This window comes from Xiphias gladius, chromosome 24 (assembly GCF_016859285.1).
Source record: "Xiphias gladius isolate SHS-SW01 ecotype Sanya breed wild chromosome 24, ASM1685928v1, whole genome shotgun sequence".
In the NCBI taxonomy this organism is placed as follows: Eukaryota; Metazoa; Chordata; class Actinopteri; order Istiophoriformes; family Xiphiidae; genus Xiphias; species Xiphias gladius.
Window position 1 is genome coordinate 9619556 of NC_053423.1, and position 24993 is coordinate 9644548.

At 40.6% G+C, this 24993-nt stretch overlaps 1 protein-coding gene across 1 annotated transcript in view; it reads right to left on the reverse strand.

Moving 5' to 3' along the window:
* The window catches only part of col8a2 (collagen, type VIII, alpha 2), a 52584-nt gene that overhangs the window by 10494 nt on the left and 17097 nt on the right, over positions 1 to 24993 (reverse strand). The window contains exon 2 of the mRNA XM_040121624.1: positions 2869 to 3060. Within this exon, the coding sequence (XP_039977558.1) occupies positions 2869 to 3031 (163 nt within the window). The 5' untranslated portion in view covers positions 3032 to 3060. The remainder of the gene's footprint in view (positions 1 to 2868; positions 3061 to 24993) is intronic.

Below are 24993 nucleotides of genomic sequence, written 5' to 3' on the forward strand. Positions count from 1 at the left end.
CAACCCCTAACCAATTTCTGCTGACTTGTTGTTCCACTGCATCATCTCAGCAACACTGTGCCCATATATTACTCTTCAAGGCAGGTCGTATGGCCAAAGGACAGCTGATCCTTAATTCTGTTCATCAAGGAACAACCACTGCTTTGGCCAGCCATCCCCACTGAAAGCTTGAAAGCTAAGATTCAGTTTTGAAGACAATCTAAGCCAGTTTATTCCTCTAGCTGTATGAATAATTTCTCTGCATTTTGTAACCATATCCTAGTAAACAAATTTCAGTATGTGATGCATGGCCTCCCAAACCTGGGACCTGCCAATACCACCACAGTATTTTACTACTTCTTACTAATGACCGAAATGCCTCTGATGTCTTATTCACGAGCACCTCAACAACAAAAAATGACATGAGTTAAAAACTTGAATTTTTCCTTTACTTGTAACAAGCTTGCAAGGAAATTCAAGCTGAAATTCCAATTACATCCCCCAATGTAACAAAAGGCCACTAATTCTCCCTAGTGCCATGCAGCCTTTTTAAGATCAATATATGAAATCAAACACAGTGCTGACAAAAGCTGAGGATCCTTAACCGTATTTGGGTAATATAGTATTGTATAATTCCAGTTATGTTATAACGTGTGTGTGAGCAGCATGCTAAAAAAAAAAGCGGTATTATGAGCTGATGGTGGATTTCGTGTAGGCCTGCATCATGTAGTTTGAAACCTGAAAATATTTTGGAAAGGGCAAGAAGACACACACACATTTTATATCAAGTGATCATATGACTCCACACACTGGATCTCACTTTTGGGGCTGTGACCATCATCCGTATTATGTTTTGCTTAAATTTTACCTACTAACTTTATTGCTAAAATCTGTGTATGCAGCAAAGTTTTAGATGGCATGTCTAAACTTGTGGTTTGTCTACATAAGCATGGGTGCCACCTTCTGGGCAAACTTCATTTTTGCACCACTAGTGGACCTAAGAATAGCAAGGTTGCTCATTCATTTTTCATCCATCCAACAAAAACATTGTTTTCAAATGTGCAATGAGCATTATAGCCGTAGCTTTACTCTTGTTTCCTGTCATGTAGCTCCGCTGTAAATAATATATCACCCAGAGAGGAAAGAAAAAGCGCTGCACACTTGAGAGGCTACAAAGACTTCCTAAGTTTCGTGTTGTGATGCTTTCTGGGATTTAAAGACTTATTTTGTGCTTTCAAATATGTATATATTGCAATATGCTCAGCAACAGGAAACAGGAAGCAAAGCAACAGGAACAACCAACAGGCCAGATGGCCATTACAATGCCAAGGTACTGATTTCTGGCCAGCTAAATTTGATGTATAACCTGAAACACACGAATGCTTGTGTGCAAAAAAATTCAAGACTAATTTGAAAAACTGCAGCAAAGGTGTGAAAACTAGTACAGCTTGAAATTGTGACTAACTCCGTTAAATAAAGTCCTGGTTAGTGTTTTGAAATTTTTGAAGTTTAGTCATAATTTAGTGTTTAACCTCACGTTGTAACTAAACATCAATTATTAATCATACTGATAACATTTGGACTCATTGTCGTCACTGACCTAGACAGAGAAATATCTTCAAATTATTGCACTAGGAAAAGTCTTACATGTTGGACATTAAATATCAATATCTTGGATACCATTTTGTAATCATGCTGTTTGATAGTATGGTACTAATGCTTTATATCTTTATCTCTTTTGTGTAACAGCACTCACACAAAAAAAATACATTTCCTACATTCATGTGAAAGTTGATAAAAGACCATCGCAGGATACTGATTCTACACCTAATACAGGAGATCTTATGACAGGTATAAGCTAAAATTAAAGACACATGTATATGGTTAATTAAAATCACTTCAAATCAAAAGCTGAAATCATACATTGATAGTCTTTTTTCATGCAGTTGTAAACTGGAGGACTGCTACTAACACACGCTACATACTCCAATAAAGATGTTTGATTATTTCAATGGTTATGCAATGTGGACATGTGACCACTGAGTGGCAGTAAAGGCACTGTATTCATGTGAACCACATTTAAGGGAAATCTTGTTTCTGCCAGCTGTTTCTGCCAACTGTTGCAATCCTGTTTACCCAGTTTTTAAGCATAACTTAAGACTGGGTAAATTATTTTGGCAGATCTTTGATGACTAATTTCACACTCTCTCCCCTCCATCTTACAGCTGAAGCACATGTGATAAACAATGGAGTAACACCATACAGATGGCAGAAGCAACAACTGGCGCAGTGAGCACTCAGGCCTCCGCCAAATGCTGCTGGACCCACAGGGCAAGGAGATACACACTGTAGTGAGCCCTTTGACTGACGGAGGTTTAACACTAAACCAGTGGCTTTAGTGCACAAGTCTGTCCTGTTCGTGGGGTAGTCTCCATATCAATTACATTTTAAACTGCGATGTTGGAGAACCCCTTTGTTTGCAGGAGGTTGTTTTTCTGTATATCTCTATGTTTAGTACTTTGTAGGTTTGGCCTCTTCGTAATGTATGAACATTACCATATGATAATTATCGTGCCCACTTTGGTTCAAATAGCTGGAAAAAGATCTAATTCTCAGGATACCGCCAACAGGATATTGCAAGAAAATATACTGTTTGCAGAAAATAACTTTGGGCCAGGCACTATTTTGTGAATGCATTTGTGAATGCTTTAATTAACATAAGAGAGAGACAGAGAAATAAGGTTAAATCAGTTCAAAGTACCAAGGCTTCCACTGACACAGTGGACTGTTGCTTATGTGTGTAAGTGGACCTTTAGGCCTACAGAGTTGTTGAGTGAGACAATAAATTAAAAGAGACACACATGTACTACACCCACAGGAATTACTCACCAACATAATGTCCCTTGCCCTCTCGAAAAGGAGGTCCAACAGGCCCTTTCATCATGGGTTGCATGTACTTCATGTGGGGTATGGGGGGATAGCCTCCAGCAAGAGCACGCCCCCCCAGCATCAGTAGCACACAGACAGGAGCCAACAGCATGGTCACCAGCATCTCAGGCTTCAGGTGTCAAACACAAAGAACTGGTGGTAACAGAAAAAGAGGGCAGGGGATATTTGTTAATATGGGCTTCATTGCCTTTTACTGTGGACTGGAGTTCACAACAAAGTCATAGAGAAATAGCAGAGCATTTGTAGATTTCGGAAATCACTGACCATCACCCACCTAAATTATGGAACCACTCTGATATAAGTTTGAAAATCTTGCCATTATGGTTTACTGCACCTCACTTACCAGTGTATAATACCACACATTTATGGAAAAAAGCTTCTTTTGAAATACTTGAAAGACGCAAGGCACACAGTAATTTACCATTTGGAAACATGCAGTTACTCTTTATCAGCTAAAATTACTGCATTAAACTACTTCAAGCATTTTGAAGGCTGGCAATGATATTAAATCTCTTCTGGCGTGAAGATTTGGTCTTACATTTTCTTTACATCCTCTACAAGCATAGAAGGTCTATGTCCTATCCAAGTAGCCACAGACAGTTGACCTAAGCAAACCAAGGAAGCCAAGGAAATGTTTCAAATGTTTCTTCAACAAAAGCATTAGACGTGTTTGATATGTATCCCCAAATATAAAGGGATAAAACGTTGGCTGACATCTACAGAAAGCATACAAAACTGTATGTCATGCCATGCACCAATTTGTTAAAGACAGACACTCTCTACAGCACTGTTGAAGGATAAATTAGAATGATCCCGAATGGTTTTTACGTGCAAACACAAGATGCAAACACATACAAATATAACTTGTAAGTACCTTATGTCCCTGCAGTCAGCTGCTGCACAGGTACAGTACAGTATGTGGTAGATACTTGGCTGGGGCAGTGTTTGGTCTAGATGGCACTCTGAACCTGTGACAGGCAGATCTATTGACTTTAATTTACTTCAGGAAGACATGACCACATTGCCCTCTACCAAATATTTTCACAACCGTAGTCAGGTGTGAACAGGAAACCACCAGAGGATAGTTAGTGTGTTTGTGTATCATAAGTGAGCAGCTGTAATTGTCCAAGACTGGTTTCAACTGGTAAAATGATGTGTGAAAATGCCCAAAAATTTCCACTCAAACTCTCCCCTGAGCTGTTTTCGTCAGGTCTCTGTGGACTGATCACTGTCAGGAGTTAAGGCCAAAAATGTCATGCTTATATTAGGCATGGAAATTGTCTAAGGATGACATAAAATAGTGCATAGCTATGAAAAAACTGTACATTGCAAGTTTCTTTCCATTGACCTGCCAGGAATTTCCTGATTTAACTGGCATAGAATATCGTCTACATGACTATGCAACAAAGTCAGACCAACAACAGGGATAAAAGACATTTTGCAAACCAGGTAAGACACAGGAAGATACACTTCATCACTCTGGCAAATGTAATTTCTGACTGCCACCTCTTAATTATTTTGGTTCATTGATATAAAGCAGCATTAAGTACTACTCCCCAGCTCCATAATGGGAGAGGAGACTTGGACCCTGATCATACAGTCTTTAGACATGCTACAGTAGCTCTCTAGCTCCTCATATTGTATTTCCTCCAGCCATATCATGGCCATAATCTGTTTATGTTGGCAAATCTGATTATTTAAAATATTCATTTGCAGCCTTAATCTCTCCTTCTTTATATAACACTCATTTTGTTATCCTGTGTCTGGGATAGTCTTGCTTGTCTCTGCAGAGATGGACTCAGTTTGGATTGCATTAGGTAGAGGAGAGTTCTCTCTGAAAGTTTATTCTGAGGTACAGGAGTTACACGTACATGAGTTTTCTAATTTGAAAATGATTTGACATTATCTAATTTGAAAATTACATCAAATTACACCCTGCAGTTAATTGGAAACAGGGATTGGGCGTAATCTGGGAGTTCCAAACCGATTTCAAATCACAAGTACTTAGAAATAGGTGTGTTCATTGCCACCATGTGTGCTGAGATCAAGTCTGTTTTACAGATTTGCTCTTGCTTTCGTCTGTGTTTGTTTAGCAAACAAATAGCTAGGCAGTCAAATTCTCGTTTTACAAACATGTACAAATGTGTTTCTCTAGATTTCTGAGCTATTTTTTGTAATTAGTCATAGCTGTGTGTGTGTCTGCGGTATCTGTTTATGCTTGTTTATATTGTTGTGTGTTGCTGGAATCTGTGCCACGATAAATCAAAGATTATTTCTAAAATTTTCGCACCAAAGCTTAATCTATGACAAATGAAGAAAGCAAAGACAAAGATGTTAAGAGTAATAAACAGGAGAGAGAGAGGCCAGTTGGTAGGGTAGTGTTTGGTCGTTGGCCGACTTGCTGGCTGGCTGGCAGGGAGGCTTGTCTGGTATGGGGGTCTGTGGTTTTGGTGCAGATGTAATTTAACAGGCGGCTCTGGATGCCCACTATTCTTCAGGCGTCAAACTCTCTGAAGAACCACAGCAACACGCACTAAAACACAGAAGTTGTGCATGAACAGTGATCAGACACAAATGGGCGGTTCACAGACCTCCACAATCTGTTTATCAAATGTTTTTGTTGAAAAGCTCGGCAGACGTTGTTAAAAAATCTCACGCAATCCTCTCTGGCTGGCCATCATGGGCCACTGCTGATCCAAGACTCCGACATGCTCTCACACACAAGAACACCCACGTAACAAAACGCACACTCTTGGTATGCAAGAGAACAATATATACCTCATGTAAGTGGTTACGTGGGGTGTCTTGAAAATGCTAAGACTTGTTAACTTTCCTCCATTTTCACATAAAATCAGTCCATTCAAAACAAACTATAACAAAGCCCTGGGTTTGAGAGGAGAGAGGAGCTAATGGTGAATCAAAGCCTCCCTCAGTCATTAAACATGAGCAGCATCCAAAGTTATAGCGAAAAAGCCTCGTTTGGCAGGCTGAGTGACACTTTATATAAAACAGATTTCACTGAGAAAAGAAATAACCACACACATTACAGTAACAGATCCAAAAATATACAAAGAAAAAGAAACAGCAGAACAGACAAGTGGCATTAATGAAGAAATAACAGAGAGACTGACCCTCGGGTGTAAAAGGGCACCGCAAACTCCACCATTGCAGTGTTCTAGTCAACACTTTGCTGTTCCCACTTCCAGACAGCTGTCTAAATTACTGAGTGCTATGTCTGACACCCACATCCATGGATGGACTATGAAAAAATAGGCCTCTGGTCACAGGCATGCAAAAGGCCTGACACCCAGTCCTGCACAATAGCAAGACACTCAGACAAAACTACTAGAAAGAGACACAAAATGACAACAAAGGACAAAGCGTTTTGTGTCTCTATGTATAGTTCTGTGTATGTCTTACTACTGTGCAGCATATATTTTTGTCTTTGTGTGGTTTCTTAGTAGTATATTTTACTTCTATATGAAGTTATCTTATGTCTCTTTGAAGTTGTTTTTGTGTCTCTTTGGTGTCGTTTTGTGTCTCTTTGTAGTTGTTTGGCCTCTATTTGTTGTGCTTTTGCATCTCTTTGTACTCATTTTGCATTTCTTTGTGCTCATTTTGCATCTAATTGTAGATGGTTTGTCTCTTTTAATTAATTTTTTTGTCTCTTTGTAATTGTCTTGCATCTCTTTCAGCAACATTTTGCAGGTAAACCATACTCTCAAAACTAATGTGTAATATCTAATGATGACTTATGTTCAAAACTGCACCTGAACTTGAGTATTTTGTTTACAATGGAGATTAAAAGACGCTATTCAATGCTTCTTGCCACAGCAGATCCACACTGACACTCTTCTGTACACATACAAATTACAAGATAAAACTATTATAGGAAACCATACTGATTTTAGTTGTTTTCACTAATTTCACTGTGTTTTAATGAAACGTTGCTGTAGCTTCAGTATACCATGCAGCTGCAGTATAAAGGAATAAATAAACAAAAACATTTTTTGGATTCTTATTTGTGGCATATAATATTAAAAGCGCCTCTTCAGTCCTTGGGCCCCTAGGCCTCTGCCTGGTAGGCTTGTTCAGTAATCCATCCATGCCCACATCAAACACAAAGACACATGTTGGCAAGTGCACATAAAGAACATAGACAGACATCCCACTTTCCCACACACAGTACAACTGGCAGATCTGTCTCCGAACCACCTGGTAATCTGAGTCACAAAAACAAACCAAACTGGAAACCTGCAGTCGTCACCTTTCTTGAACATGTGTTGGATGCCATTTCAACAGAGCAGAAACGGTAATCTTCGAAGACTTCGGGCCGCCAAAGCAGACTCAACAGCCTCCAAGCCCATACCCGGCAGCATCTCAAGTGGCCTGCTCAGACAGGCAGAAGAGACACAGAAACCACAGCTGAGCTCAAGCCAAGCACACACTTCCCTAACTGCTCCATCGTCCTGCTAATGAAATCAACAGGAGGTGAGGTTGAAGGTGCTCTGCTTCTACTTCCCTTAAGCATTACATGTGTGGATCCCTACTGCCAAGCATTTACTAAGCCACGTGCCACAGAGAGATTATAGGTACACCGAGTGTGAGGATTCAGTGTCATGGGGGGGGGGGGCAGTTATTTTTGTGGTGAATGTTTTGAGCCGCTTGTTGAGTGGAGGAACAATCACCTGAACATCCTGTACCGCAAAATGCCAGCTTTTACAAAAACACCAAATGGTTCAACAACAGCCGAGGTCCATGAGGGTTAGTTTGGTTACCACAGGTCTCACAGAGAACTGCACTTAAAACCGGATGAAACATTTTAGCTGACTCATCCAATTCTGACAGATCTTAGCCACAACCATGACCATAACCATTCTTTGCTGCAACCATGAACCCACATGAGTAGTCAGCTGTTATCCGACCACAGCAATCTTCCTTTACCAAACTTTCTTCTTGTAAATTCAGCAAGCAAATGTTGGAAACTTCGCTTTTATAACAAGAATGAGTTTCCAGCACTAGAGGGGAAGAATGGCAAACTTAAAAGTAAATTCAATTTATACATCTGTGGTTTATTATTCAATCTGTAGTCTAGACATATGAGTATTAACGGATTTTACAGATTTGCTGTAAAAAGAAATGCACCTGCAGGCGTCAGGCAAACTCTTTAAACATACATAAACAGGCCCTAACACTACTAAGGTATCACTTCCAGACAACACAGAGCTCCATTGACCATTGACCCGTGTGTAAGCCTTGTTCTATACATACATAGGAGAGTGAGGGAAAAACAGAGAAGGGAGAAAGTGAGCGCAGCACTTACATAACATGCTGAAAGCCAGAGCCATACGGCTCTTTTTGAGTCTGAGGGTGTGTTTGTGTGTGTGTGTGTGTGTGTGTGTGTGTGTGTGTGTGTGTGTGTGAGAGAGAGAGGGGGAGAGGAAATTGAGCATGTGGGGTTTTATTTAGAGAATCACCGTCTTTTGAATGAGGTAATCCCTCCTGCAGCCTGAGTGGCACTTGGGCCATTACACCTTTCCGATGTCAGCTCACCGTGTAATATTTTAGCAGTGGTCACAGTTTTTGGTGGCTTTGGGCACACCCCGTATTACTCACCGCTGTGCAAATAAGCACTGGGGACACAACGTGTCCGTGTGTATTATAAAAGTGGCCACAAAGCTAATGCATATAAGGCGAGACATTCAAATATGTTTCTGGAAAGTGTATTCCAGCTGGACATCTTTCTCCTGAGAAAAAGTTGTCTGCACCACCACCACAGTAAAAGCTCCTATGTTCTATTATTAGTGTTTCCACCGAATCGTTAGTAAATTACAGTGCGGTCATGTACTGATTGACACGTGACGTATACTGTTTTACTTCTTCTGTAACATGCTGATTCACACGAACTGTACGTGACCACACATTTACTCACATACAATTACACCACACAGTTTACAGTAAAACTCTCTAATATAGAGACACACCAAATTTTCCAGCATTTATTGAGATAGGCTCATACTTAGACTGTACGGCCAAATCTATGTGGACATCCCTGTCCACTACATTAGCACAATTTGGTAAGGGGCTATTCATGGTTTGGGCAAGGCCTTTTAGTTCCAATTAAGGTAAATCTTAATTTAATAACTTGAGCTGCAGCTAAGAATTTGTTTTCATTAATGATTAATCAGACTTAATTATCTCCTCAATTAATGGATTAACTGCTTTTTTGATAAAATGTCAGACAATAGGGAAATGCCCATCACAGGTTTTTAAAGCCCAAAGTGATGTCTTCATATTGCTTGTTTTGTCCAACAAGCAGTCTAGAAGGCAAATATATTTAGTTTACTGTCAAATAAGATAAAGAAAAGCAGAAAATCCTCCCAATTAAGAATCTGGAACAAGGGTTTCCTTTACATTTTTCCTTGATAAATGACTTAATCAATTATTTGGCTTAAACATAAATTCCAGATTACTATTTTGCTGACTGACCAATCAATTAATCCACAAATTTCTTAAACTCTATTTATAGAATACAATGAAATTTGAGATAATAGTGGGATTCCAACTACGTGACAACAGTTTGGGGAAGGCCCTTTCCTGTTTCAATATGAAGCTGATCCCATGCACAAAGTCAGGTCCATTAAGAAAGGGTTTTCCCAGTTTGGTGTAGACAAAACTTCATTGGCCTGCAACCCTGATCTCAACCCCACTGAAGACCTTTAGGATGAACTGGAACACTGTCTGAGAGCATAGTCTTATCGCCCAACATTAGTACCCTATCTTACTAATGCTTTTGTGGCTGAATGAGGGCAAACCCTTACAGCCAGTTTCAAAATTGCATGAAAATCCTTTGCAGAATATTAGAGGCAGCTATACAGCATATATATGTGACATGTTAATTTATCAAACTTTATCAGAAGACAGACAGAAAATGATGGACTTCATCCATCTCTCTCTCCTCTTTCTGGTAGATGACACATAGGGCACTCTCAGTTTACACATGCAACGCTTATCTGTTCAAGCGCAGGAGCATGTGCATTCAATCACATCCTAATTTTTTGTGAATCTGTCATGTCTGTCTATGTCTGTCATCTGTCTTGCTTGTTGTCTTCCATTGACAACCGGGATTCACTTGAAACTGTATAACTGATTGTGCATCCTTGGTTTTCAATTGTATCCGTCTCAATGTTTATGGAAAGAAGCAAAATTGAAGATGACGAAGAGTGAACTGAAGACAGAATTGAAGAAGGCCAAATTTTGCTTCAGGAGAGAGAAGAAAAATCTAATAAAATACAGAGGTGATGAAGAAAAAGAGACTCATCAATTCAGGAAATGGAAATGTGGAGCACGGTGTGTTTTCCTAACACCCCTGAGGGTCAGAGCTGGTTCGAAATGGAATGAGAGATGTTAGAGGGGTGATTTTATGCTGATGGAGTGATTAAAGAGGGAACAAGTAGAACAGTAAAACAGAGTGGAGGGTGTAGGTGTCGGAAAATGTGCAGAGGTTAAAGGGTTGTGAAGAAAACATCGGGAGGGGAAAGGAATGAAAAATTCAGAAGGAGGGTTTTCATTTCTCAATGACTACCTTTAGAGGAACACGTTTAATACCGCTGGGCACTTACCTAAGTGCAGAAGCAGGCGGGCTGGTCGTAAGATTGAGGGGGTGAGGGGATGTGCATATGAAAGTGTACATGGGTGAAGCAGTCGAAGCGAGGCTAATTAGTCACAGAAATATTAACCTGTAGGACCTCACAAATTTATAGTTGAATGTGTGGTTTCAGATGACCCTCGGTTGTTCTTCAGCCACAAGCTGGGGCTGTCTCAGGCCAGTAAAAGGGTATTAATTAAAATATATTAGCCAAACTGGCCCCCTTCTGCTTCACTGAATCCTGCTATATCACCTCATCTTTCTGTGAAGCATTTATGTTCAGGATAAAGCCAAGGGAGACAGATTGTCTGCAAAAGATCCAGACTAACCCCTGACCTGCCAAGAAACTAGTTACTGTACATTATGGGAGAAAGCAAGAGTCTGTAGGCAGACAGACAAAGCTATACCTTTCCGTCTGACCCATCAGTGCACCTAAACCCAATATGAGTACCTGATTAGGTAATCGAGAGGAAAGAGTACAAAAAATAATCTCGTAAAGGGCAATCTGCTTCCGCCTTTCCGGAGCAATACATGTTCTGCTTTTCAGTTCAAGACAGGCCACTGAAAGGACACATCCACAATCCCAAAAACTGACATTACTGGCTTTGTATAATTTTGTCATTATGTGAAAAATTTGAAATTAACACAATCAATGAGATGAGATTCACTCATTGGAATATATTACCGTACAGGGTACTGTGTGTTAGAGGGCACTGTGGAAATGACCTCACCTCAAAAGGGGAAACTTCAAGGACCCCCAGTAATATAATCTCCTGTAAATCAGAATGATCACTCTGTCTCGACTGGCAACCCCAGCTCTTTCCTCTCCCTCTTCGATTCCCCCCATTCTCTTCCCTACTCAAGCCTTCCGCTCTCCACGTTGCTCATTGCTGGTGTGAATACTTTTATTGTTGGCTGCGAAAACCTGACCAAGCAAGGCATTTTTTTCCCCTCCGTAAGGCCACTGGTACTCACATACACATGCACAATTATTAGGCAAGTGAGTATTCTGACCTTATTTTTATACGCATTTTCCAATTCCAACCATATAAACTCAAATGCTTATTGGATTTAATAATTTTCACGTGATATGTATTTGTGTAATGAGGGAGGGTGTGGTCTAAAATGATTAACACCTCATGTTAAGGTGTGCATAATTATTAGGCAGCTTCACTGACCACTTTACAATCTAAAGTTACGTTGTAAATAGCCAACAGGGTCACAAAAAACACGTGTAGAAGAATAGGCCCAACTTAACTGCAAAAGAATTCAACATGAAGCTATCAGAAAGCCATAACCTCCAGTGCCACAATATTACAGAACTGCAACCTACCTGGAATGTCCAGTAGTACAACATGTCAAGTGCTCAGAAATTTGGCCAAGGTAAAGACGGCTGAAACATGACTACCCACTGAATAAGATTCATAAGTGGAAAATTCAAGCTTGGGCCAAGAAATACGAGATTTTTCAAAGGTTTTATGGACAGATGAAAATGAGCGAAGTTTCTTGAATATACTTTCTTCAAGCAGCAGTACAGGAAGAAGTTTGCAGCATTCAAGAAGACCATGATCTTTATGTAGGACAATGCTCCGTCACGTACATCCAAGTACTCCACTGCTTGACTAGCCTCCAAATGCCTCAAAGATGACAGAATAATGACATGGCCCCCTTCTTCACCTGACATAAATCCTATTGAGAATTTGTGGGCCCGTCTCAAATGTGAGATTTACAGTGAGGGAAGACAATACATCTCTTGGGAGGCTGTGGTTGCTGCTTCAGAGAAAGTCAGTCACGAAGAGATCCAGAAACTGATGTGACTCCGTGGATGGAAGGCTCAATGCAGTTATTGAAAAGTAGGGTCACTGAAAGTTTTTGAAGGCCAAAAATATTATGTAATAGTCATTTTGTGTTACTTATTTGTTACACTTTAATAATTAAGAAGTAAGCTGGGAAAAATCTAATTGCAATTTAGTTGCCTAAAGTTTTGCACACACATGTATTCCCCTGAGAAAGAACAAAACTCACTTTGCCTTCGTTAAACATTCAAGTTTGAAGTTCAGTATTAAATAGCTAATGCTAACACTGTAATTAAAATGTTATTAATTCTAACATTCTATGTGGACACAGGCAACACGGTGGTTAGATTTAAGGTTTAATGTTCACATTTTTTAAAAGTATCCTTCTTTGGGAGAGAAAAGGACTTGAAGATGAGGATGAGGAGGGAGGATAGCATAGCGTAACGGCGTAACTATCTCTAATGCTTTTGTGTGGGGGGGGAGTGTAAGTCACCAACAAACAAATAAAAGAGCTGGGCAGCACTGCTATCATTTCTTTAAACTAGCATCACACACTAGATGTTGTAGTCCCCACCTAGTATTTTGCTAACGTAATCTGTAACCCCACGAAAAATGTAAGTGGTTTGGTAATGTCATGCCCCAACTGTAGGTAGGAAGCTTTTTCGTCGAGAATTCTAACTTTGGCAGCTTATGTTACAGCAGATAAACACAAAGTTTAATCCATTCATTACACTTTGTTACACGTTCATTACACTAGTATTTTTGGTTAAAAAACAGACACCATACTCCAAACTCTTTGTATATTGGTCTTATTAGAGCCCCATGCATTTTGGAGATTTCCAAAGCTTGACAGGCCTGCCATGTCTAGATACAGCTGCAAAGCTATGAGTGGACAATCGCTGTTTAGGGGCAGGTTTACAATGGGCAATGGTCACATGCTCAGTAGAGGGGTAGGGTGGTATTCTGCAGGATCAGGAATTGGAAGCAGGACTCTGTGGGTCTCTAGTGTACTGGGTTGGGTTTGGTCTATGTTATGTCTTATGTTTCTGTGCCATGTCTCCAAATAGCTGTTACCTTGTTCCCTTCACTGGGTGGGTGGCTTTGCGTCTGCCAGAATTGGGCCTCTGAAATGTGCAGTACACACAAAGGCCAGGGAACATGCACCAAAATGACAAAGCCGAGACAAAGGACAGAGCTCAAAACAAGCTACCATCATTTTCTTCATAACAAGTTATGCAGTAAGCTTTTTGCAACACAGCATTGTTATTTCCTGACTGTGTCAAAATATTCATGGTAGCAGTTCATCCTAAGGCAAAGCTGGCTGTGGAGAGGAGTCAAAGCCCATGTGGAGAGGGAGTGCATGGGTCTTAAGATTCAGAGCTCTGAAACTGAGAAATGTTCTGGGGCTCTGAAATAAGGGGGCTAAACCAGGAACAATCGCACACCATCAATTATTCCATTCTTTTTTGCCAGGACTGGAAAAAGTCCCAAGCTGCACGTAGCTGGGGCTAACTTCCAGGAGGGAAAAGCCCAGAAAAGTCCTCTCGTAGTCTGTTTACAAAGGATTCCACTGTTTGACACTCCATGAAAGCACATTACAAATACTACTTACTCCATGAAAACAAATTACAGATCACATACAGATCAAAGGCTACCACTGGTGGTGATGGAGGGAGGGGGAAACTCATTTCAAGGGACAGAGAGGAAGAAGAAAAAGAGGAAAGCGCCTTATGACCGTAAACGAGATCGAAGTAACAGAAGGGGAGGAGAAAGCAAGAAGCCATGAAGGAGACATGAAGTCATTACGACAGGCAGAAAGAAAAACAGGGAGATCGACGAGAGAAATGAAAGGGAGCAGAAAGTAAAAGCTTTAGCTCTTGATCTCCCTGTTGACCCACTTCAGATGCGTACCCTGCCAATCATCTCACACACTCCTTCCGCTGGCAGCCGCAACAGCTTCACACGTACATGCATGCATCGCGCATGCACAAAGACACACAATAGTTGGCAGCAAAACAGAGAGGGAGGCCTATTTTTCTCTCCGAAATGGAGAGAAGGAGAGAAAGAAGGAGAGGTAGAGGGGAGATTATAATTTAATAAGGGGCAGGAAATCTTGGTCAAATCCCCCTGAAGGAGCTGAAATGCCTCCGTGCTGGAGGCTACTGGACTATAGAATGACTGGGCTCAATCTGAATGGGCTCTCTCTGGCACAGGCGGCAGGACGGACAACCAAAAAAGCAGACAATAGACCAGGAAGAGAGGAATCCCACTCTACCATGGTTTGGAACCATATTCCTCTATGAAATTTCAAATCACCGATTTCTAAATCCATAGTATCAGCTAAATTATTTCTGCTGGATCCACACTGATAAATCTTGTTGGATAGCATGTAAGTTAATGAGGCTCAGTGCCAAAAGGTTTAAAGATGACTCCTACACATTTTCATATAACAGTTTTGGTGCTAACTTAACTTCTAACTCATCTAAGGTTGGGTATTGTTTGAAATATTTTGATACTGGTGTCAATACAACACCTGAGGGTCAATACTTGCACCTAAATTCCACTTTTTCAATACCTTACTTTATGGAATATAAACACTTTTTTTCAAGCCCTTATTTGTTAATAAAACAAGCCAAACTTATCAAGCACAGCAGTGTTAAATGTTGTGGTGATGCAAGCAGCCATTCAATACATTTGCCAAAAATAAAATGGTATAAAACTGATAAAATAATGTCTTAAATTCAGAAATATCTGTTTGGAGTATATGTTAACAAGACATGGTTGGAAAGTGTAGGAACTGCAGTGCAAAAACAGTGCTATAGTTACCTCTTAACACCAAGGAAAAGCTGCCACTGTGGCCATAAATAATTGGCAAATGCAAGTTAATAGCACATAGAATTTCCCTTCATTTTCAAAGATTTTCAAAGAATCAGTTGTATTTAAATATTGTGATTTGGCATTGTACCGGACTGCTGTGGTGAAGAGGCATCCCTGCAAAAAGGGAAAGCTCTCGATTTACCAGTCAATCTATGTTCCAACCCTCACCTACGGCCATGAGCTTTGAGTAATGACTGAAAAGATGAGATCGCGGTTACAAGTAGCTGAAATGAGTTTCCTCCGTAAGATGGCTCGGCTCAGCCTTAGAGATAGGGTAAGGAGCTCTGACATCCATGGGCAGTTCGGAGTGGAACCGCTGTCCTTCACATCGAAAGGAGCCAGTTGAGGTGGTTTGAGGATCTGATTAGGATGGTTGCTAGGTGCCTAACATTGGAGGTCTTCCAGGCATGTCCAGCTGGTAGTAGACCCCAGGGTAGACCCAGAACACGCTGGAGAGATTATATATCTCATCTGGCCTGGGAACAACTCGGGATCCCCAGGAGGAGCTGGAAAACTATGCTGGGGGAGGGACTTGCCTTGCTTAACCTGCTACCACTGCAACCCCACTTTGGATAAACAGCAGAAAAAGGATGGATGGATGGATGGATGATTAGACAACCTGAGCTAGTGGAACAAGAGCACAAACGTGACTCCTCGTGAGGTATGGTGTGTTTCCTGCGTTTTAATTTTTGCAACATAAAATTATTGAATTGTTTATCTGTGACATGCAAAAATGTAACATAGCACAAATACAGAAGACTCATCATTTAAGTCAGGGAACTGACTCAGTTATATCAGTAATACATAAATATCTATTTAAAGAGTGTGAGAGTGTGTGTTGGGGATAGTGGCTTGCCAAGAGCTTCAGCCATCATTGCGTTTACAGGACAAGAGGTTATAATACACCCTCTGAGCAGCAACTAGCCGCTACGCTGACTCAATATCTAAAACTGACGAGAAGGGCCAGCCGTGCCAGGGCTAGTTGGTTAGCGTACTAACTTCAATAGAAGAAAAGAAATGATAGAAATAGAACAAGAGTTAACATAGGTGCTGCTTTCCACTGCTGGAGAACAGCTCTTGGCGAGTAAAGGAATGAAGTTTGATGCTGAACTCACAACGTTTCTTCTAGGTTGGTAAGTAAACAGCTGTTAATGCTAATTTTGGCTATGTAAAAATAGCAAAACTTAAATATAGCTCCTTTAAAACCGTAAAGAAAAAAATACACATCAGGGAAAGGATTTAACAAAATCACTAAATTTGAGTAACTGCAGGTCCTCTGATCTGAACCCTGATCTCTGATTTGAACCCTCTTGAAAATCAACAGTAAAAGAGACTAACTAAATGCTTTGTGAGCCATAAAAAAAAAAAACAAAGAAAGAAACTAACAGGAAATGAGCTAACAAGTCTGCTGTTGTTGCTCCAGGGCTCTGACAGTGTGACATTAGAGGATAAGGACGTGGGATGTGCTGTGAGTTCTTGGACAGCATCGCAATTATGTTGCTGTCTTTCCAACAGTGTGTGGGGGCAGGGGTTAGTGTAGTGTTTTAATGTTGGGAGTCTTTATATAATAACTACTGTAACATAGTTTAGAGATTGGATCAAACAGGCAGTGCATTCAGCTGACTGCCTCTGCATATCTAACACGATGAAGGGTATTTTGAACCAAACTGTGACACTTTCCACTTACATCTTTATTTTCCTCGCTGCTCTAGAGGGCAGAAGGAAATTTGCAGAATCCCTCTCTGTTCAGAAATCACTTGTTTCCTCCCTTCCACCTCACATTATGTTTTAAATGTGAATTCATTGGATGTTTGAATCCCAGCTGAGGACCATTACTGTTCATTGACCTCCGCTTGATTGATCACTCACTTCAAACATCGCTGACCCCAGCTCGGTGTTTCAGTCTCTTGGGCTAGCCAACAGAAAAGAACCCACAAAGTGCCTCATACACACACACACACACACACACACAAAAGCATGCATGCATAGTAACCAGACCACCAGCATACGGTGCATAAGCCCCTCTGACTGTGGTCCTCGCTGAACCCCACCCCACCCATCAGTATCAATGCAAGTCTTTATTAGTTGCTGGCTAGCGCAGGTTGTGTAAAAGGATCCTGCCAGTTCTGGCCTTACACCTCCCAAAATCCACTGCTGGGCTGTATAAGTATGGCTCTGTATCTGTGTGTGTGTGTGTGTGTGTGTGTGTGTGTGTGTGTGTGTGTGTGTGTGTGTGTGTGTGTGTGTGTGTGTGTGTGTGTCCATACACGTTCTGTCTATATAGTTGTAAAGATGGTGCGAAGCTGCAAGATTCAAAGTGAAAAAGAAAGATTTAAAAAGCAAGCGTGTAGGGAGGATTGGACTTTAGAATGTGAGAATAAAATGTTAGGTACAGATGATGGGATCAAACAAAGAGTGAGAAGATTTTTTTTTTTAAATGCAGTGTAACAATGTAAAGCCACCAACACACTCGTGGAGTACAGCACATCAATATCCAGTCATCCCTCGCATATAATTAAATAATTTCCCAAGAATTTTCCGAGCAGTTGCTAGCAGGGTTGTTGAAACAACAGTACAGTGTCAATGGAGCAAGCATGTGATAAGTGGGATTTTTACTGTGGGCACATCTGTGCGGTCATAGTCAGTCTGCTTTTATAGTATGGAACACATACAAGCGGCTGCTGAGGTGCACCCATGGGGTCATGTAAAAACTGTGAGAAAACTAAGTGATATGTCCCATTGGAGTAGTGTACTGTGGACCAAAGCCAGACCCTATAAAGGCCTTAGGAGCCACCAGAGAGCAGCACAGGTCAGACCAGACAGTATCAGGAGCTCTGGGAAGTGTCAGGCACTTGGGACAGGTGAAGGGCTGGGGTCAACACTAGTCCTGTTTTACTTCACTGTATATTACTGGATGTCTGACGTAGTTTGTGATTTCACACAGAGATAGGGTCATTAGTGTGTGTGTGCCTGCAAATCGTACGCACTTACATCCAACAATACATGTAAATACAAAAAACATGCATACATGTATAATTACACAAACACATATATTCTATGTAGTGTATATTCAAGCAGTATAACTATTTATACATTGCACTAATTACCAGATTATAAGTTATTTCAATTCAACTATGTCAGTCTGCTAATGGAAATAAATAAAATGAGTAGATTTGGCTCCATTAGTAATCATTTTTCTTTAGGAAAACCTATTTAAGTTCGCTTTCTAAAAATGCAACATTTGAATGAAATGCATCTCAGTAAGGCTGTGATCAGGACTATTTTCTTCAGACTCACTTTACTGACACTGCATTTAACCTCTTGACAGACAAAAACATTTCAATGGAGTGTGCTTTTGATGTCAACAAGGACCAAAAACACAAAAATCTAATCTATACATCTATTACATGGTCATATTTATTGTTACAATTTACACTTTCATTTTTTAAAAATACTCAAGAAATTCCTGGTTTTTACAGAATGTTACTCAAACAGGTGTAAACTGTGCATTTGTTGGGTACTATTTTCAGATATAGATTAACACAAACTACTAAACTACAGTGACCATGTTCATCATAATTAGGGAACAATTGAGCTGTATGGCACAGTCAGAATAAGCTGCGGTATATCAGAGACAATAGTTCAGGGACAGGAATAATAGTCTGTAACTGTTTGAAAATCCCACTACAAAAAAAAGAATCCCTGGACGCTAAAAAAGCTACTTCACAGAGGTAATACAGACATTTCCTTGTGGAAGTACACAGTGTTCTCCAGGTCAGTCAATTAGAAACAGGCTGACATGTAAATTTGGCGATATAATGAAAATAAACTTTCCAGAAGAAAATTTAAAAAAAAAAAGCTTGGTCTGCTACAGCTTGCAACAGTCAACATATTCATTAAAATATCTGAAATCATATTTGGATTATATATACTCATTAGCTGAAATAGTACTGATTTTAGACAGAAGATATGTTGGGCATGCTGTTCGCTAAATTGCTTGTGATCCAGTGCAGCTCTACAGACATATTTTTTAAATATCAAGGAAGGAAGGGAGACAGAGACATGATGGCTTGCCAGAAGCATTGGGCCTTGTTTCAATAATCACACTTTGTATGCTTAAGAGGAGGAAACAAAAAGTGGCTAAATGAGACACTGCAGATCTGCAGCCAAGCCAAGACCGCCAATATCATGGACTCGATTTCATAAATAAAGGTAGTGATAGAGCTCACAATGGCAACCATAGGTCATAATGTGCTTTCTTTGAGAATGGCCGTTTTGTTTTGTTTTTTTTACCACATGATATCACTCAGTTGTATCAACTCTACACAACTACAACAAAGTATGTCAATGTGTTACTTCATCTAATATTACCACTGCAACTGCCCTGACTGTCCCTCTCCTCTATCATGTCCTGTGCATCATCCTGTCTATTGAGCTGAACCCAGGTGAAGGAGGGACAGAAAAAAAGTGTAGATGTTGAACCGTGGAGCGTGGGAGGTGAGACAGAGAGGGAGAGGAGAAATAAATCAGTCCAAGGTTGGAGCAGGACAGACAAAGCGTGCCTCGTAGATACAGAGGTTAACTCAATATTTCCTCCCTAAAAACTTACAATGCAGATGGGGAGGAAGACGTCCCTTTTTTCCTTTATCTCTCTTTCTCACTCTCTCTCTTTCTCTGACACTGTTTCTCCCTCTGACCTTCCTTCCCGTCCTGTCAACACCCCTCCCCTCTCTTGACACTAATCGCGATCGGGGTTACTCCCTGTTTAGTTCCCGTTTGTGTGATTGATTTCATCAGGGCTCCCTTTTTTTTTTTTCTATTAAAACCAGATCTCCTCATTTCTTCTCTTATCTCTTAGGCCCAGTCATCGGGAGGTGATCAGAGACATACGATGCAACGTTCCAGTTGCTACGAGACAAGATATAACGGGGGCATCAGTCCACATTGTACAGTGGGACAGTTTAGGGGGACAGAAAGCTATCTTCATAACAATACTGCATACTTATATAATCTAGATATAACTTTCAAAGTCGTCTGAAGTGTCTGCATGCTATATGAGACACTGTTAAGTATGAGTTAATTTTGTGAAAAGAAATTATTTGCACATCTGTTACTGTTGTAAACACACACACAAAAAATCAGGACACATTTATTGTAAATAGGCTGTAAAAGTGTCCGGTCTGCTCCCCAGAAAGTCAAATTTGAGCTTGGTTCATCGGGAAGGAGGGAGAAAAAAACTAAAGTGCCTTTAATGACAACAAACATTCAGATAATTGTGTAGTGCTGAATGAACTCCATTTCCTTGTTCACCTGCCTCATGGAATTCCTGCATGGCTGCCAAGAGCCAATGAACAGCACATTCAACCTTTGCAATGCTAGACGCAATAATAACCTTCTCATTATGCATTATGTAGCAAATGGTTGAAATTAAGTGGAAATAAAGAAACACTGAGTAAGTATTTTTCCTGATTGTGAACGATGGGATCAGTGCTCAGTGCTTCAGTCAAGATTATATCAGTGCATATAGCATGACGGAGCACAGTTTGGGAGGTTATGATAAGGCTGAGGAAGGCTTCATCAGTCTGCATGCATCTAATGGTTCATTAAGGGCTGATTCTCAAGATCAGATATGTGTTTATCTCTGACCTGGCAGCCAGAATAAGGGGACATTCTTGAGAGTCTGGAGTTAGTTTAGATAAATGGGCCCTCTCCTAGATAATCACCAGACCAAAGGAGGGCTGAAGCAGCTTCTTTGTCTCCACTTGGCAGCTGGAGGGGACGGGAGGATTGGTGGGAGGAATATGAGAGTTAGAGAGGAATAAAACTTACACCACAGACATGAGAATGAGACACATCCTTGGACACCAGTGGAGCAGTGGGGGGGGATGGAGAGATGCTGAGAGGTGGTGCAATCCAGGTTCCTTAAACAGAGCCTATCCAGAGCAAATAAATCAAAACAGACACGGAGACTGGTCCTGTTGTCTTTACAGGAAGCTAAATGTGCAGATGCAAAAATAGTTTGTAATGTTGAAACATCTGAGTGATGCAGCTGTTCTGTCTGAACTTTACAAGTTATTTTATTTAAAGCTGCTATGGTCATTATTTTTATATTAATGGTGGTTCACATTATTATTTGTATGTTAAAGGGGGCCTTGTAGTGATAAACCCACAGAGAATTATCACCCAGCTCTGGAATTACTCACAGTTCTACACAGTTTTACATCAATTTTCAGCTTATTGTTTTGGTCTTCCGGCTTGCAACTTTATCGCTTACGGATAATGGCACTTTGACCACGGGAGGGAGCTAACTTCTGCAAAAAAGCTTTAAAAGTGCTACCTATATGTTATCTGCCAAGCACCAAACAGTAGACATATTAAGTTAGAGACTAGCATGTGAATATAGTGGAGCATTTAGAAGCTAAAAGGCCACATATTTCCCTCAGGAGTTGGTGGAGTTGATGAAGACTTAAACTCATCAGGTGGCCAAAAACATGGTTCCAAATGAATGCTAATTTTGCTCTGCATCTGCTGGATGTGTAAACATGCAAGTGTTTGCTTACAAAGTAGCCATATCTAAAAGGTGGTAAAATGTCAGTGTCCACAGCTTGTTTCCACTGCCCCCAAGTGGCCAAAAAAATCAGATTTTACCGACTTACCGTACGTTCATTCTAGCATAATAACTCTTCTGTGCAGTATGACACATAAAGGGTCCAATGAGGAGCATTAATAAGGAAGACAGAGTAAAATGTATACCTTCATGAAGTCATATTCGGTCCTTCCAGTGAACTAAATCCCTCCAAGGTTGGGAGTCTCTGAAGTGTTATTACTCAAAACAAACGTAAATGACTAACCTGCCAAAATAAGGAATGACAAGGATGAAGGGGGGATTTGAGGGAGATGTGGGTGTTGAGCGGCCTCTGTCACCAAGTTTATTTACAAGTTGTCAGTTGGCAAATAAGTGCAATGTGGAGCAAGAGTGCACGAGGTCACGTGCGGTCGGAATAGCACCGGTTGGCAACAGTTAATAAGGTTGACTATGTGATCTTGCCTTTCCCAGGCAGATGCCTGCAACCTACGTGCAAGTGTGTGAGTGAGATCATAGATGAGAAAATGTGTCATTTCCCCTGGGATACACCCTTGTTAAAGATCTGTCAAATTTTACACACAGCAGACTTTATGTTCTGTTAAACACCTGATACTTCAACAGCTACAGAAAACGAGTCAGTAAGTTCTTCAGTGATTTATCTGATGCTCTGTAGAGGTAGTCTTTCTATTTTATTCTGAAATAAAAGGTAGTAGTACAGACCTACATAGTAGACAGGTTTAACAGTGTACCATTTTAACTGTCAGAACAGAAAATATCTGCAGACTGATTAAGGGACTTGAATGGCTTCCATCGAACCATGCAAAGTCCAGACTGACTTCCAACAACTGACACAGCAGCTAAATGGCAAGAAGGGGAGAGACAGTGGAGAGAGAGGCAGAAGGAAAGAGAGGTAGACAGGGAAAGAGAAAGCTGCTCGAGGACTTCGGATGACACAGAGCAGGCCGCTGCAGGAAACCTCGGCTCCTTCATTCACTGTGGTCTGAGAACATAAAAAGCACCACACCGTTTGATCTCCAGACTTCAATACATCTCTCAGCTTCATAAAAAAAATAACACAGCTTTGGAAACTATATTCCTCATTTATTCCCCCATTACTCCCCCCTCTTCTTCCATTCCTCCCACATTAGTGATTCTGTCTTTGATATCAAAGTGGGATAAAGATTAAAGTCTGGGTGAGGAGAAGAGCTGTGTGGTATGGGGCAGCCCGGCACTTTGCCACAGCTTTTGGTTGGGTCTTGACCCATAGAGTTATTCGCCCTCTTTCTGCCCACTGTTAGCTCTGTTCTAGTGACCGAAGATGGCTGGGAAATGAAGGAGGGCTTTTGTTCCCTCTCATCGAAGCTGACATATTCAACACAATTTGACAGCTCTACATCGGTTTTCAACTCGAGACATATTCATTTGAGGAAAATCCTCGATTATCCATTCACACCTCGTGCTCTAACATCTGTGGAAGGATTTAAAAGTCTGTGTCTGGGAGGAATGTGACCCTATAGCACTGTAAAAGCAAGCAATGGCTTGGCTTCCATTTGAACCTTCTGCCTGCTCTCCATTTTTACATTTATCCACCAGCATCTGCCCACCAGCTAAGCACCTATCAGTCAAAAGCCAGCAGACCATCACCACTTCCTCGCTTCCAACTGTGCATGTACTGTGACCCACTGTGACCCAGGAAATGTCACCAATTATGAAGCAGTTGAAAGAGTAAGAGGGTCAAATCTCATGTCACTTACTTTTAAGGATCATGTTTGTTACCCTTGTCACACTATGTTTGCCTGAACAGGCTCTTTACTACACATAGAGAAAAATAGTATTTCAGTAGTAGCTGACTGTAGAAGGTATTTTTTTGAGTAGTTTTGTACAACAATGTGGGAGACTGTGACCCTTTGCTTTCTTAGTGTTTATGTTATTTGTTTCTATGAGGACAATGCAGGTAAAACCAAATTTCTTCAGGTCACAAGATCCAAATGTAATGCCTTTGTTTTTTGAAGAAAAATTTCATGAGATACTGTAAGGCCTTCTCTATATCATATAATTTGAGGATTGAGTGTCTGTCACTCAAATAAATTAGCTAGCAATCCTATTTTCATGTATGGTATGCTTTCAGTGACCTAACCCTAATTGGGGACAGGAAGTTTGAAAATGGGCACATACACCTACCACCATTCCTTAAAGCAGACACCCAATTTACACTAATGTTTGTCCATTATGGTAGAAAATATTTATTTATTTACACAGTCCGCGAATTAAATAGCAAGTATAACTAAATGTCATTAACTTTGCAAGTATTTAGTCACAAACCAGAGTACTGAACGAATTCAAATTTTGACATGATAACAGTGCTAGATAGATAGATGAATTCCCAAAGTTTGTATAATTCATTCTTAGGGGGACACGAATGTGTACCAAGACATTTCTCAAATGTCAAAACCACAAATATAACCTCCTGGAAGCGCTAAAGTGAAAAGTTAGGGTTTCACTCAAGTCATTAGGATTCCTCCTCTATGCACCATGGATATCTGCGCCAAATTTCACGGCAATCCGTACAATAGTTGTTGAGATATTTCAGTCTGGACCAAAGTGGTAGACCAATTGACATTGCCATCCCTGGAGCCGTGTCACTTGTATGGCTTAAATTGCAGATCACTGGCTTCAATAAAGTGGTCAAAGAAAGTTTTTTTTCAAAATAAGTAGACCTGCACTTGAAAAATATCTTGCCCCATTGCCAGTAATTTAGAAAAATAAGTCATAACATACATATTTTGCACTGTAAAAGACCCAGTCAAGGCTTACCACAATTCACTCCCAGTTGTAAAAGGTACATCATCATTTGAGATAACTATTGCCATCACTGACTTCAAAGAAAGACAGAGGGAGCAACATGGGGAGTGTTTTCATCAGTGGAAAGACCACCACACCAATCCCCTAATGCTACCAGGCCCATTTCCATACCACATTCTGGCTTCTCATCCTCACTGACCTCATAAAACCTTTGCAGGCATACCATTGTTGTCGGGTGAAAACAAAAAGAAGAGAAAAGTGTTTTTAGCTTGAAAGCTCTACATTTTTAAGTTATTTAATTGGCAATAAAAAAGTTTCACGCACCCTGAGGACAAATCTTTCCCAATCCACGAAAG